The sequence below is a fragment of the Eretmochelys imbricata genome, chromosome 1 (genome assembly GCF_965152235.1).
Source record: "Eretmochelys imbricata isolate rEreImb1 chromosome 1, rEreImb1.hap1, whole genome shotgun sequence".
Classification (NCBI taxonomy): Eukaryota; Metazoa; Chordata; order Testudines; family Cheloniidae; genus Eretmochelys; species Eretmochelys imbricata.
Window position 1 is genome coordinate 108,294,224 of NC_135572.1, and position 13,910 is coordinate 108,308,133.

Consider the following 13,910-nt stretch of genomic DNA (forward strand, 5'->3'; position numbering starts at 1 on the left):
CTCAGCCTGTACCACCTTTTCATAGATCTCATAACTGCTATCATTGACATATACACAACATCGGGGCCCGATGAGGGCACAAACCCCTCCTTGGGATGCCAAGAGATAGTCCAAAGCCAGCCTGTTTTGGAGGGAAAAGGTCCTGAGCTGCTGTACCTGTTTATTTAATGTTTTTACTGCTGACCCTAAATCACTAACCGAGTCCTCTAACTCTAAGGCCACTTTCTCAAGTACCATCTGCAGCCTTATAGTATAGCGGCCTATGCATGCCAGGGCTGGCCCGGTAAACAGTGGCGCTATTCCCAATACAGAGCACCCTACCAGCTTCTCGGTTGTGAGGGGATTCTTCATATTGCCCTCCAATGCCTTAGTCAGTCGCCGCAGGGTCTTTTCTCATGACTCAACAGAGGTGTCTCGGGCATTTCTAATCTTTCCTTTGGGCAGTGTGGCAGTTATGGAAAGATGAGGAACTCCGTGAGCTATATAACAGCTACCTGTCCAGTTGGCTGGCAGTACCTTGTAAGCCTTTCGGCCACATACAAAATAGTGACCCTGTAGGGCCCAGTAAGGACTATTTCTTAAGGGGATTCCTGGGATATTTAAGGCTGCTTTTCCAAACAGTTCATATGCCCCTAGGGGGGCATCCCATCCTCCTGATTGGGTACAAGTGGGGGCATTTCTAATTGTGCCATTCAAATTACACTCGCCATAGGGACCACTACAAACCCACCATTGGCTTGCTACATTGGAGATATTAACTGGACGGCAAGTTACATTTCCAAACCCCTTTTTTGTGGTAAGATTATTTGTAAGTGTTTCCCTAAAAGGGGAGGAACCATTACACCCACACTGTTGGCCTCCCCTGTTGGTCTTTATCCAATACCCATCAGCCCACTGTGTAATAACACAGGAGCTCTTTCCCACAGGATGCCCATAGGGATCAGATTGGTTTCGGGTAAAACATAACACTCCCTCAGTGAGTACTGCAACTGAATACTCCTGGTCCTGATAGGTGGCTTGCTGTAAAGAGGTCTTGTTCCAGAACGGTGAGTCCGTTCTTTCCTGCTCTTTGGTGGTGGCTAATTCTGCTAGAGTCAAGGGCAGCATATCAAGGGGCATTCCCGTTTTGGGGGATAGTGGAGTTGGAGCACACACCCAGCAATCAGTCTGGTTCGTTAAATTAGCAACATGGTGCGCAAGCGAAACAAAGGAGTTATGCTCCCGATATGCACAGTTTGGAAATACCAATACAGAGAATAACAATGTTACCCAATTAATTATCACCAGAGTCTTCCCAACCCAGGGTCTCCAGTACCTGGGTGGGCCCATTTTAGCATTAAGGTGCCCACTATTTGTGTCTTTTAAACAGTAGCTTTAGCCCGAGATCGTCACTAGATGAGGAGTCAGCAGGTTGGACGGTCCACTGTCCTGCTGACGAGGGGGCAGGTACTGCCTTCAGACGAGAGTGATGGATCCAGTTCTTGTGTCCCTCGATCTTTGCCGCTGTATGGGAGATCAGCAGGACGGTATAGGGTCCTTTCCACCTTTCCTGGAGAGGCTCGTCTTTCCAGGTGCGAACAAGCACAGAGTTACCGGGCTGTAAGGAGTGGACGGGAGAGTCCAAGGGGAGAGGCTGGGAATCCTTGGTATACCTGTGAAGAGACAAGAGAACAGCAGACAGAGAACACATATACTGTGACAAAAAACCATTACCCAACTCCCATTCCCCTGACAGAACCGGGGTGCCATTCATAGGCCATGCCCTTCCAAACATAATTTCAAAGGGACTGAGCCCTAATCTACCCTTTGGGAGAACGCGGATACGGAGTAGGACGAGGGGCAAAGCATCAGGCCATCGCAGTGAGGCTTCTTGGCACACTTTTGAGAGATGCCGTTTGAGGGTCTGATTGGTACGCTCCACTACCCCACTGGCTTGCGGTCTCCAGGGCGTATGGAGTTTCCAGGGGATCTGTAAGGCATGTGAGATGCTTTGAATGATTTTTGACGTGAAGTGTGTCCCATTGTCAGATTCCATCCACAGGGGGAGTCCAAAGCGAGGAATGAGCTCCTTAACAAACTTGAGGGCCACTGTCCTGGCAGTGCAGTTATGGCATGGGAAGGCTTCCGGCCATCCGCTGAACCGATCCACTATAACAAGGAGATATTTGAACCCTTGGGTCCGGGGAAACTCAGTAAAGTCTATTTGCCACACTTGTCCGGGGCCCGGAGTGGGTTCTAGGGCAGCTGGTGGCACAGGATGTCCCGGTCGGGGGTTATTCTTTTGGCAGACTAAGCAGTCCGCTTGTACCTGGGCAGCCAGGGGTCGGAGTCCGGAAGTGATAAAGTATTTTCCCATTAGTTGGATAAGTGCTTCCCTGCCAGCATGAGTGGTTTGATGTAGTTTCTGCAGCACTGGCCGGATTAGGCCCTTTGGTAAGAGGACCTTCCCTTCTGGGGAATGGAGCCATCCCTCCTTTTCCCGGAGACTGAGTTTGTCAGTTAGCTGTCTCTCCTCCCCAGAGTACTGAGGGGTTGGAAGTTCCCCTACTGATGGGATAAGGGCATGCATATGGGCGTTCTCAGTCTGAGGGGATGGCAGGGTGGCAGCATGCTTAGCCTCTCTATCTGCCCGGGCGTTACCTCTGGCCACATCTTGATCCTCCCTTTGATGGGCTTTACAGTGTACCACTGCCACTTCTGAGGGGAGTTGTACAGCTTCTAGGAGCCGGAGGATTTGGGGCCCGTACTTGACTGGGGAGCCTTGGGCTGTCAGCATTCCCCTTTGCTTCCATAGGCCAGCATGAGCATGCAGCACACCAAAAGCATACTTTGAATCAGTAAAAATGTTGACCCACTTTCCTTTTGACAGTTCAAGTGCACGGGTCAGGGCTATTAGTTCGGCAAGCTGGGCAGAGGTCCCAGCAGGCAAACCTTCAGCTTCCACAGTGTCATGGAGGGTCACAACAGCATAACCCGCCCTCCTTTGCCCATCTATTACAGTACTGCTACCATCAGTGTACCACTCATAATCTGCATTTGGGAGGGGTACATCCTTTAAATCCGGACGGCTGGAGTACTGGACATCTATGATCTCTAAACAGTCATGTTTCTGTTCCTCTGTTTCTGGCAAGAGGGTGGCTGGGTTAAGGGAGGGGCAAGGCTGTAAGGTGACTTCAGAGTTCTCTAACAGCTTAGCCTGGTACCGAGCAATCCGAGCCTGGGTGAGCCAAAGCCCTCCCTTTGCATCCAATAAGGCTCGGACCATATGGGGAGTATAGATTTGCATAACCCCTCCCAATGTTAGCTTCTCGGCTTCCTCAAGCAATAGGGCAGTAGCTGCGACCGCCCGTAAACATGCCGGCCAACCCTTTGCAACCTGATCCAATTGCTTAGAAAAATAAGCCACAGGACGCTTCCATGCTCCTAACAGCTGTGTAAGCACTCCTAGGGCCACCCCCCTTCGTTCATGTACATACAACTGAAACGGCTTAGAGAGATCTGGCAGGCCCAGAGCCGGGGCTTCCATCAATTTTCTTTTCAGGATTTTAAATGTCCTGTCAACCTCTGGGGTCCAATAGAAGGGGTCATGATCTGCTCCTTTTACACAGTCGTACAGGGGTTTAGCCCACAGTCCAAACTCTGGGATCCATATCCTGCAAAAGCCTGCCATACCCAGAAATGCCCTGAGCCGCTTACGGTTACTTGGGGTAGGAACTTGACAGATAGCTTCCTTTCTTTCGCTTGAAAGCTGACGCTCCCCTTGCCGTATGTGAAACCCGAGGTACCGTACCTCTGGGAGGGCAATTTGAGCCTTACTCCGTGCTACACGATATCCCTGGAGTCCAATAAAATTCAGGAGGCTCACGGTGGCTTTAAGGCAGGGTTTTTGGCCCACAGTGGCAATTAACAAATCATCTACATACTGCAGAAGGAGAGCCTCCTCATTATCCCACTCCTGTAGGTCCCTGGCCAGAGCCTGGCCAAAAAGGGTGGGAGAGTTTTTAAATTCCTGGGCCAACACTGTCCAGCAAAGTTGCTTTTTAACCCTTTTTCGGTCCTCCCACTCGAAGGAGAAGATCTCCTGTGACGGGGTGGCAACTGGGATGGTAAAGAAAGCATCTTTTAGATCAAGGACTGAAAAATGGGTATACTGTCCCCCTATAGAAGCCAATAAGGTGTACGGGTTAGGGACAAGAGGGTGCAGAGTCTTAACCCGTTCATTGACTGCCCTTAGGTCCTGTACCAGCCGATACGTGCCATCAGGCTTCTGCACGGGTAGAATGGGAGTGTTCCAGGCTGACTGACATTCCCGGAGAATACCATACATTAGGAATCGATCTATAGTTTCCTGTAAACCTTCTCTGGCTTCCCTCTTGATTGGATACTGTTTTACTTGCACTGGGCCTTTCCCTGGTATGAGCTGAATAGTAATAGGGGTCTGGTGGGTGGCCTTTCCTGGAATCCCTGATGCCCACACGAGGGGGTACACCTGGTCTTTCCACGGACTCCATTCTGGGGCTTGCATGGCTGAGGGCTCAACTGCAAGGGTCATGATCCAGGCATTCTCAGGGGGTAAGGTAAGGGTTATTTCGTCCTCAGTAAAATGCAGGGTGGCACCGAGGCAACAAAGTAGATCCCGTCCCAGCAGAGGTGTTGGACACTCAGGGAGGTATACCAGCTTGTGGGATATAGTCCTGTCTCCCAAAGCGCATTCCGCTGGGGCATACACTGGGCACTTGGTGTCCCTGCCTGTGGCTCCCACCACAGTAAGGGAATCTGTTACTGGCAACTGAAGAGGCTGATTTACGGCAGTTCGGGCCGCTCCAGAGTCCACTAAAAAATCTATTTCTGAGCTTCCCACCCGCATCTTTACTCGGGGTTCTGGGGGTAGGGTGGTCCGTCTCCCCTGACACCCCTATTCCTGCTCCACCATCGCCATCATAGGGGCACCTCCCTTTTCTTTCCTCTTTGGGCACTCATTTTTCCAGTGTCCCTCCTGTTGACACAGGGCACACTGGTTGCGACCCAGTCGTCTCTCCTGCAGGCCCGGACGGTCGCGTCCACGGCCCCTTCCTCCCCGGCCACTTCTCTTAGTGCCGGCCTGTACCGCTGTTACCATCAATCTCACTTGCTTTCTCTCCTTCTCTGTCTCTCTCAGACTATAAGCTTGGTTTGCAGTTTCTAAAATTTGTGCCATGGTCATACCCATTAAATCCTCCTTTTTTTGTAACTTTCTCTTAATATCAGGGGCTGCTCTGCTCGTAAAAATTCCCTTAATAATTGACTCAGTTGCCTGATCATCGGGGTCTGCATTAGTGTTCTGTCGAATGGTGTCCCGAATACGCTGCAGAAAGGCCCCTGGGCTTTCTTTTAAATCCTGCATTACTTCATATGGCTTTGCCCAATTATTATGTCGGACAGCCGAGTGACGGAGTCCATGTAAAAGCAACTCCTTATAGGAGGTAAGGTGGGTCATATCCCCATGATCATTTGGATCCCACCTGGGGTCTGCTCGGGGGACTTGTGCATCCGGGTCAGGGACATTAATACGATCCCGGTCGTACCGTCTCTGCGCCTCCTCCCTTGCCTTGGACACAACCTGTTGTCTTTCAACCTCAGACAATAGGGTTCGCAGGAGGACGTTACAATCATCCCAGTCCGGCTTGTGACTACTGAGGCACCCCTCAAAGACTGATATAAACCTGCTTGGGTTGGTGGAAAACTCTCCTGCCTGTGCTTTGAAAGCAGCCAAATCCACAGGATTAAAGGGCACATGAGTATAAACCTGCATAGTTGTGGCAGGACGCCTGTCTGATCCAGACCGGGCGACTTTAGTTTCGGTGATTAAGGGGTATAAGCCAACCATTGGGGACTTACAAGGTGTGGGTGTAGGGGCCGAAGGGGACACCGGCTCTGCCATTACAGTGTGGGTGGGGGTCTGGGGACTAACATTAGCTGCTACCGAACCAGTCGGAGTCAGATTACAGCGCTGTAAAATATCTGGTCGAGTACATAAAGTCAGAAACAAATGCGCATACATATGTTCATTCCATTTCCTTGTTCTCTGACAGAACAGGAGTAACTGAAGGATCGTGTTGTAATTAATTGACCCTCCTGGTGGCCACCACTCCTGGTCCTCTAGTTGATATTGAGGCCAGTCAACTGTACAGAATCGTTTTAATTGGCTCTTAGTCATCGGATCCGCACCAAATACCTTCCAGTTTGCTAGAATGCACTCTAGGGGCGTACACCGTGCCCTAACCTCTGAGCTCTGTCCCTGTCCCATACCTACAGGGTAACTCTGGGCGTCCCCAGGTTCCAACAGAGCATATAATCCGGATTTCAAAAGGTTCCTACCTTATCCAAGGGACCGGTTCTTCACCGTGGCCTGCAGCTGCTCCTCCCCCACGTCTAAGGGACCGGTTCTTCACCGCCGTCCACAACTGCTTCTCCACTATATGAGTGCGTTGCACCGTTGTGCCCTCCGGGGTCGATCAAATCGCGTCTCCTCCGAGGCCCCCGATGAACTCACCGGTGCGCGCTGGGCGTCGGTTCTCGCCGCAATCCTTGACCTCCAGGAGGGGTCCGGGCAAGGCTAAATTGCAGCCTCGTCGCCCACCCAGGGACGCCAAAAGCTGTTGCCGGCACCCAGTGCCGAGAGGCTGAACAACAGCTTGAGTTGGTTCGTTACCCGGTGTGCTGCACCCAATAATCACAACGGGGTGGAGAAGCAGAAAAAGTTTATTTGAAGCTTCAAAAAGGTACAGGGAGATTTGAATCTCAAATCCTGTACAACAAAGCAGGAAGTTACACAGGCTTTTATACATCCTTTTTCCCAGCATACTTATCCAATAGTAAGCTGCTCCAAGTATCCATATAGCCAGCCAATCCAGTTCCCAGCTAGTTCCCTGATTCTCTGTATCATTTGTTAAACTATACATAAAGCTGCTTTATTCAGCATTGTTCTTCCATATCTCCCCTGTTTGGCCTTGCTTAGTTTCAGGCAGTCTGACTCTGCAACATACTGTTGCAGATTCTCAGCATAACTGCTGTGTGTGCCTCCAGGCGGGGGGGCCAAGGACACTTGGGCCTAGCACGCAGAGCTGCTGCGAGTGCCTCCAGGCAGGAGGGGGGCCAAGGACACCTGGGCCTAGTGCGAGGGGGCTTCATCGACACTCGTGGTCTTCCATCCCCTCGAGTTACCTAGTGGCCATGCCCCAGTGTTCCCAACACAGTGAAGAGATGACAAGTCAAATGGTGTCGAAGGCCGTTAAGCAGGGCCCACACCACCAGGTACAAGTACCTGTCCCTACCCACTCTCAACTCACTGGGCTTTGAAACCCATGTCCCCTGCCTAGCGATTACCATTTAGTTGAGGGTGAGTCTCTCAATCAGGATATGCCAAATACATTTCTGCTGCCCTTGATTCATGCAAGGATAACAACCCTTTATTACTCCTGCCCCAATAACAAGGATCCAACACCAGCCAAAAATGATCATTTGGGCAAGCAAGCCCATCATAGGCAGGGTGGGTGTACCCATGCAAACAAGATTAGCCCCTGAAGTGCTCTTCTGCAGCTCATCACTAGATGTCGGGGAGAGCTCATTCAGACTCTGCTTACATGTATTTTAAAATAATAGCATTTCTTGTATACTTTATGTAATCCAAAGTCATCCAAAAAACCTGAGAACATAATATAAAAAGATCCATGCATCAAATGTCTTCTTTATAACTTTTAGTATTATTTTTAGCATATATTTGATTTTCTTATTCCTTTGGAGACTTGGTTTTGGTGGTTCCTGTCTTTCTCTACCTCCCCATATCCAGAATTAGATGCTACAATGTCAGATGCTCATCTCCATGATTTTCAGAGATGCTCAGGATTGGCAGGCCATAACCGGTGAGCCCTGATCAGGATATCATGATCAGCTCAGTTATCACAGGGAAACATGTTTCCAAGTTTGCTGCAACCCTTTATTTTTGCAGAGATGGCCGTCCCTGGTCAGCTCTGCAGCTCCTTTGCAAAAACTGCCTCTACCCCTCCTCTGAGGGTCTTCCTTTTTCCTTCTTCCTCCACCCACCAATTAGCCCATTGCTTCTCCAGGGTACATGGCTGCATGCTGCTTCTGCTCTTCATATAGGTTGGCACAGCAGCAGCTGCTAAATGAACCCTGGATGTTTAATAATGTTGCAAAAGCAGAATGTCGCAAAAGCAGTTTACTCTGCTCCATAGTACTGCTGCTTTGAGGCATGTCTCTAGCCCACTAGACTCAAAGAGCAGCACTGTCATTGTCTCAGAAGGAAACGTCCTCAGAGTAGATATGAGGAAATTAATTATTTTGAAATTGGAATGTATATAGAATATAGAATGAGAAAATGGAAGTCTAGTACTGTAAAAAACTGAAGAGTCTTATTGGCAGGCTAGGAGAAGTAGTGTCCTCAGCATAAGTCACCTTATATATACGGCAACAATTTTGTCACGGACGTCACGGAAGTCAAGGATTCTGTGACTTCCAGAGACCTCAATGACTTCAACCTGTGGCACCTGGGAGCTGCAGGCAGCAGGGCCCCAGGAATTTTGAACCGCCGTGGGTGGCAGGGGGGTTCTCTGCAGCTCCCAGCCCCTGTGGGGGGCCGGGAGATCCTGCATCTCCCAGTCATTGCGGGCCATGGGGGGACATCTGGAGCTCCCAGGCCCTGCAGGAGGGAGGGGCCCCCCAGAACTCCTGGCTGCTGCACTCCTAGGCATGGGTGTCGGGGTGACCCCACAGCTCTGAGCCACAGGCAGTGCAGGACCCACAGCTCGGAGCCAGGCCCCCTGCCTTCAGCTTGCATTTTGTCATGCATATTTTTAGTAAAAGTCACAGGTTTCCATGAATTTTTATTTGCCCGTGACCTATCCGTGACTTTTACTAAAAATATGTGACAAAATCTTAGCCTTACTTATAAATAAAGTATTAGAGGTGAAGAAGGCAGATACCCTGGAGAAGAGGAGCAACCAAAGCAGGGGTGGCCAACCTGAGCCTGAGAATGAGCCAGAATTTACCAATGTACATTGCCAAAGAGCCACAGTAATACGTCAGCAGCCCCCCATCAGCTTCCACCCCCACTCCCAGCGCCTCCTGCCCACTAGCAGCCCCACTGATCAGCACCCCCTACTCCCTCCCTGCACCTCCCAATCAGCTGTTTCATGACATGCAGGAAGCTCAGGGTGGGGGGGAGACGAGCCAGGGCACAGCAGGCCCAGGGGAGGGGGCAGGAAGGTGTGGAGTGGGTGCAGGGCCTGTGGCAGAGTCAGGGATTGAGCAGTGAGCACCCCCGGCACACTGGAAAGTTGGCACCTGTAGCTCCAGCCCTGGTGTCGGTGCCTATACAAGGAGCCGCATATTAACTTCTGAGGAGGCTGGCCACCCCTGAACCAAAGAAATGTCTAGTTTCAGAGTAACAGCCGTGTTAGTCTGTATTCGCAAAAAGAAAAGGAGTACTTGTGGCCCCTTAGAGACTAACCAATTTATTTGAGCATAAGCTTTTGTGAGCTACAGCTCACTTCATTGGATGCATACTGTGGAAAGTGTAGAAGAGTAGAAGATCTTTTTATACACATGCTTTGTGTGTATAAAAAGATCTTCTACACTTTCCACAGTATGCATCCGATGAAGTGAGCTGTAGCTCACGAAAGCTTATGCTCAAATAAATTGGTTAGTCTCTAAGGTGCCACAAGTACTCCTTTTCTTTTTTTAAAGAAATGTCTAGTACATTAAACAAAGCATTATTATTAAAAATCCTTCTGTGGAAGTACAATACCTTACCTTCTGAGGAAATGTTGCAATGAGTGAACATAAGCCAGCCTCTTATCTGAAAACTTAAACCTTAACTCAGAATATTCAGATAGCACAAAAAACAAAGTGGCTTTCAGCACTTCAGTTTGTGCAAATCAATATACAATTTTAAGTGTCAGACTGATTTGTGGGGAAAAATATACCAAGAGCTTTCAGTACTCTCTTCTGTTCAAAAACATTGTTTAATTATTGTTTGCAGAGTTTTTGTTGCCATGTTGGTCCTAGGATATTAGAGAGAAAACGTGGGTGCTCTGTGTAGCTCAAAAGTTTCTCTTTCACCAACAAAGGTTGGTCCCATAAAAGATATTACCTCACCCACCCCATCTCTTTAATTCTTCAGTTATGGCATTCAATATTTTTATCTTCCTGTAGTTCACATAATATTGAATAGTTTAGCTCCTAGTAGAATGAGACTGGCTTTGAAGTTTTGTAATCAATGATGATGTAATTTCATACTGAAGGCATCATACATTTATTTTTTCTGAATAACCTAGTGCACTATTTTTGATAAATATCAGGAGCAGTGCTTGTCCTTTTGACAAAATGTTGGTATACACTTTTGTTAAATCTTAATCTGATCTGGAGTTTTGAGTCAAGGAGGGTTTTGCTGTTCTACTTTCTTTTGCCTGATAGTCTTGTTATGCCACTATCTAGATATTGCAGCTTCTGAATTCATTGAGGAAATGCTGCTGAAGGCTGAAACTGTCTGGGAGGAAAAAATGAAAGACCCTTTATCTGTTTCTACTTTATCACAAGAGGAGCCATATGAAGAGATCATCCATGATCTGCCTGCACTTTCCAATAAACTGTAAGTTTTTTTTATTGTTCAGTGTATTAAAGTGATAAAATGCTGGGGCAAGATTTTCCCATAGATTGCAAGCACAGCTGATGGGCTAATTAGGTTCCTCATTTTAGAAAGTTGCTATATGTTTCTCCCCATCTCTACTAAGTTTCCTTTAATTTTGTAAATCAATATAGGCTGTAAGGTACGGTAAGAAGAACCTAATGTATTGTTATGTTCCTCAGTAAAAATTCCTGGGTTATTTCAGGAGAATTACTGTGGGGTACCATTTTAGACTCAATCATGCTCCCATTAAGATAGATAAGAATGAACTGGTAAAACCACCATTGACTTCCATAGAAGCAGGGTCATGCTCCGAGAATAAGAATAACAGAACCGCCTATGGACAGAAGTAAAGACTGCTTCAGGTAGTTACTGATTGTAGTCTGAATTGTACCACATATGGTAATTCAGGTGTGAGGTGGAGAGAATGGTAGCATTCCATAGAATGAACTCAGAGTTCAGTGACTAGGTGGAACACAGATTCAAGTCTCTCTCTTGACAAAAAGTTGGATTTTGATCTTTGTTTGTATTCTTGCAAATTTTAGAAGGGGACACTCTTAAATTTGGGAAAGGTGGTGTAAACTGGGTGGGTGTGAGGGGGGTTATATAGCAGTGAGCAACAGGTTTGGTCCCTTAATTGCTAATTTCCAGACATTGTAATGTGTGGATTTTTTAAAAGGTGCAGATCATTTATAAAGAAAAGTGTAAGATTATTTCTGGTTGCTAGCATTACTCTTTTGTCTGTGTGTTTGTATAATCTTTTCATTTTTTTCTACATAAAACAACTAAAACGCTTATACATAGAGTAATAAAATAAATAAAGTTTAATGTATATATTATCACTGATGTTTAGTAGTAGTTACAATTTATGTTCTATAAAGAGTTTACAGACTATATAAGAATCAGGAAGGAACAGACAATAACCAGGAAATGGTTAACCCTTTAAATTCAAGGTTCCATGTTACACTGTCACATTTAGGAAAGATTCTATATTTAGTACATGGTAGATCTGGAGCGTTTATTCCAGTTTGGGAATGTGTCTGTAGCAATCACTAATGTAGCTGGATTCTGGATAGTCTTGGGTTTTTTGATTGAACACTAGTTCAGTGCTAGTCTACACTGGCAACGTTAAAGCACTGCTGTGGCTTTAGGAAAGAGCTCTCCCAGCGCTCCAAAAAACCCACCTTCCTGGAGGGCGTGGCTCCCAGTGCTGGTTCTCTGTCTACACTGGTTCTTTACAGTGCTGAAACTTGCTGCGCTTTGAGGGGTGTTTTTTCACACCCCCTATGTGAGGCAGTCACAACGCTGTAAAGTGCCGGTGTAGACAAGTTCTAATCCCATCTAATCCTCATGGTGAAGATAGTTTGAATAAGAAAATCATTTTACATAAAACTTGCATTGTGCTCAATGAATAAGTAATCTTAACAATCTTAAAATAATAAAGTAGTTCAGCTTTCAAAGTGTCAAACATTGGTTTTGCATTACAAACCCTTGAATTTAAGATAGGCTTTTTTGTTTTCAGTGAAAACATTAATAACACCATTATTGTAACAGTGATGATTTTTCGTTTTGTCATCCTCAATAAACACAGAACTGAAGTGAAAGTTATACACATACCAATCATTTTTATCAAACAATTTTCAACCTGTATCCTGCAGTTTTATGTGATGTGCCATTCTCAAAAACAGCAAAATGGAGTTGCCTGGCCTGAGGGCAACCTTACCTTTAAACCTACCTCTTTAAAAAAAAAAATTGTTTGCTAGCTGGTTTTCCAGATGACTCCTATGGTTATCAAAGTATCTCCAAATGCAGCCAATAATATTTTTGATTCTCTGAAACCGAACAATAGCTGAATTTTAAAACTTGACACATTCAAAATTTTGGAACTTGTTACATACATAGTCTTTAGCAAGGAGTGCACAATATGCTAAATTGGAGGTGAGGGATGCTTTAGGAAAAAAGTTAAACATTGTCATTCTGTGCATGCACAAGAAGGTATATTGCTAAGTTCTGAAGTCACCTCTTCTACTTAGGTGCATGCATGTGAACTGAATTTTTCTGGCCATGTGCACTTTTAAAAACAGGCTAACTAGAAGCTGAAGTTTAGCTGTAGCACATTGACCTGGACTCTTCCTGCCCCTTGACCAGCCTCCCATTCTTTATTCTCCTAACAGCTTTTTTGTTATGCTTGATCATTAGATTATGCATTCATTTCAGATTTCCTGTACTCTGGAACTTTGTGTCACAGATTGCACTCTGCCTTCCAGAGCTATCAACATTTGAAGGACTTGGTTGGGACACAGCACAGAGGCTGTGTGATCTTCTCTCCTCATCCCTTGCTTCCTAAAATGTAGAGGAAGAGCGTGACTCACTGAGAAATTTCCAATGGTTACCATTTGTACGATGATAATGAAAATAACTATTGTGGAATGTGACCTTCATCCAGAAATACCTGTAAAAATTCATTGAAAAATTAAAATAACTGATTCTGAAGATGAACCATCTGTGGAAGATGAAACTGCCTGACTTTATATTCTCTTTCCCCCTTTCTATTGATCTATGTTTGTCCTCAGAGGCTCACTCTGGGCAGATCTAGTAATAATTCACAGGAGCAGGAGGCTTGTCCTTTTCGGTACTGTGACCTAGGCTGTGTAATACCCAACCAGAGGAGTTTAGACAGTGCTCTAGACAAGGGTTTCTCAAACTTTCTGATGCCAAGGACTGACTTGCAGCCTTCCTAAACTGTGTCAGGGAGATCTCTGGGACTGGCACCAATCCTCGGGCTGGTTGTTAAGAAACACTGCTCTAGATTGATTCCTTCAGTGCAAAATCCATCTTTTGACAAAAGACAAGTCACAGTAGCAGGAGCCATGAGGATAATTACATTTTTCTAAACAAAAATATAATGAAGCTAACCCCAGAAGGGGCAGGGAACATCACACTTCTGTTTGTCCTATATTCTCTCACAACATTCAATGACCAGATACCATAACTTGGTTGATGCTTATAAGTTCCCAGATACCATAGTTTGATTGGTGTTGTAGAAGTTTACAGGATTAGAACAGGCATTACAAATACAAATTGTGTCAAATTCTCTACTGCAGCATAAAGGGGCAAGAAAGCAGCTGGAACTGGCTAGCTGAAAATTCCCCTGCTGTGGGAGATCTCTCAGCAGGCACAGAATCAGCATATCTGGATGATGACCCACTTGGCCTTGGCATACTTA

At 46.5% G+C, this 13,910-nt stretch overlaps 1 protein-coding gene across 1 annotated transcript in view; it reads left to right on the forward strand.

The window, feature by feature from the left end:
- Nucleotides 1-13,910, forward strand: part of MYO16 (myosin XVI) — a 474,546-nt gene that overhangs the window by 160,220 nt on the left and 300,416 nt on the right. The window contains exon 8 of the mRNA XM_077807065.1: nt 10,495-10,648. Coding sequence (XP_077663191.1) covers nt 10,495-10,648 — 154 coding nt within the window. The remainder of the gene's footprint in view (nt 1-10,494; nt 10,649-13,910) is intronic.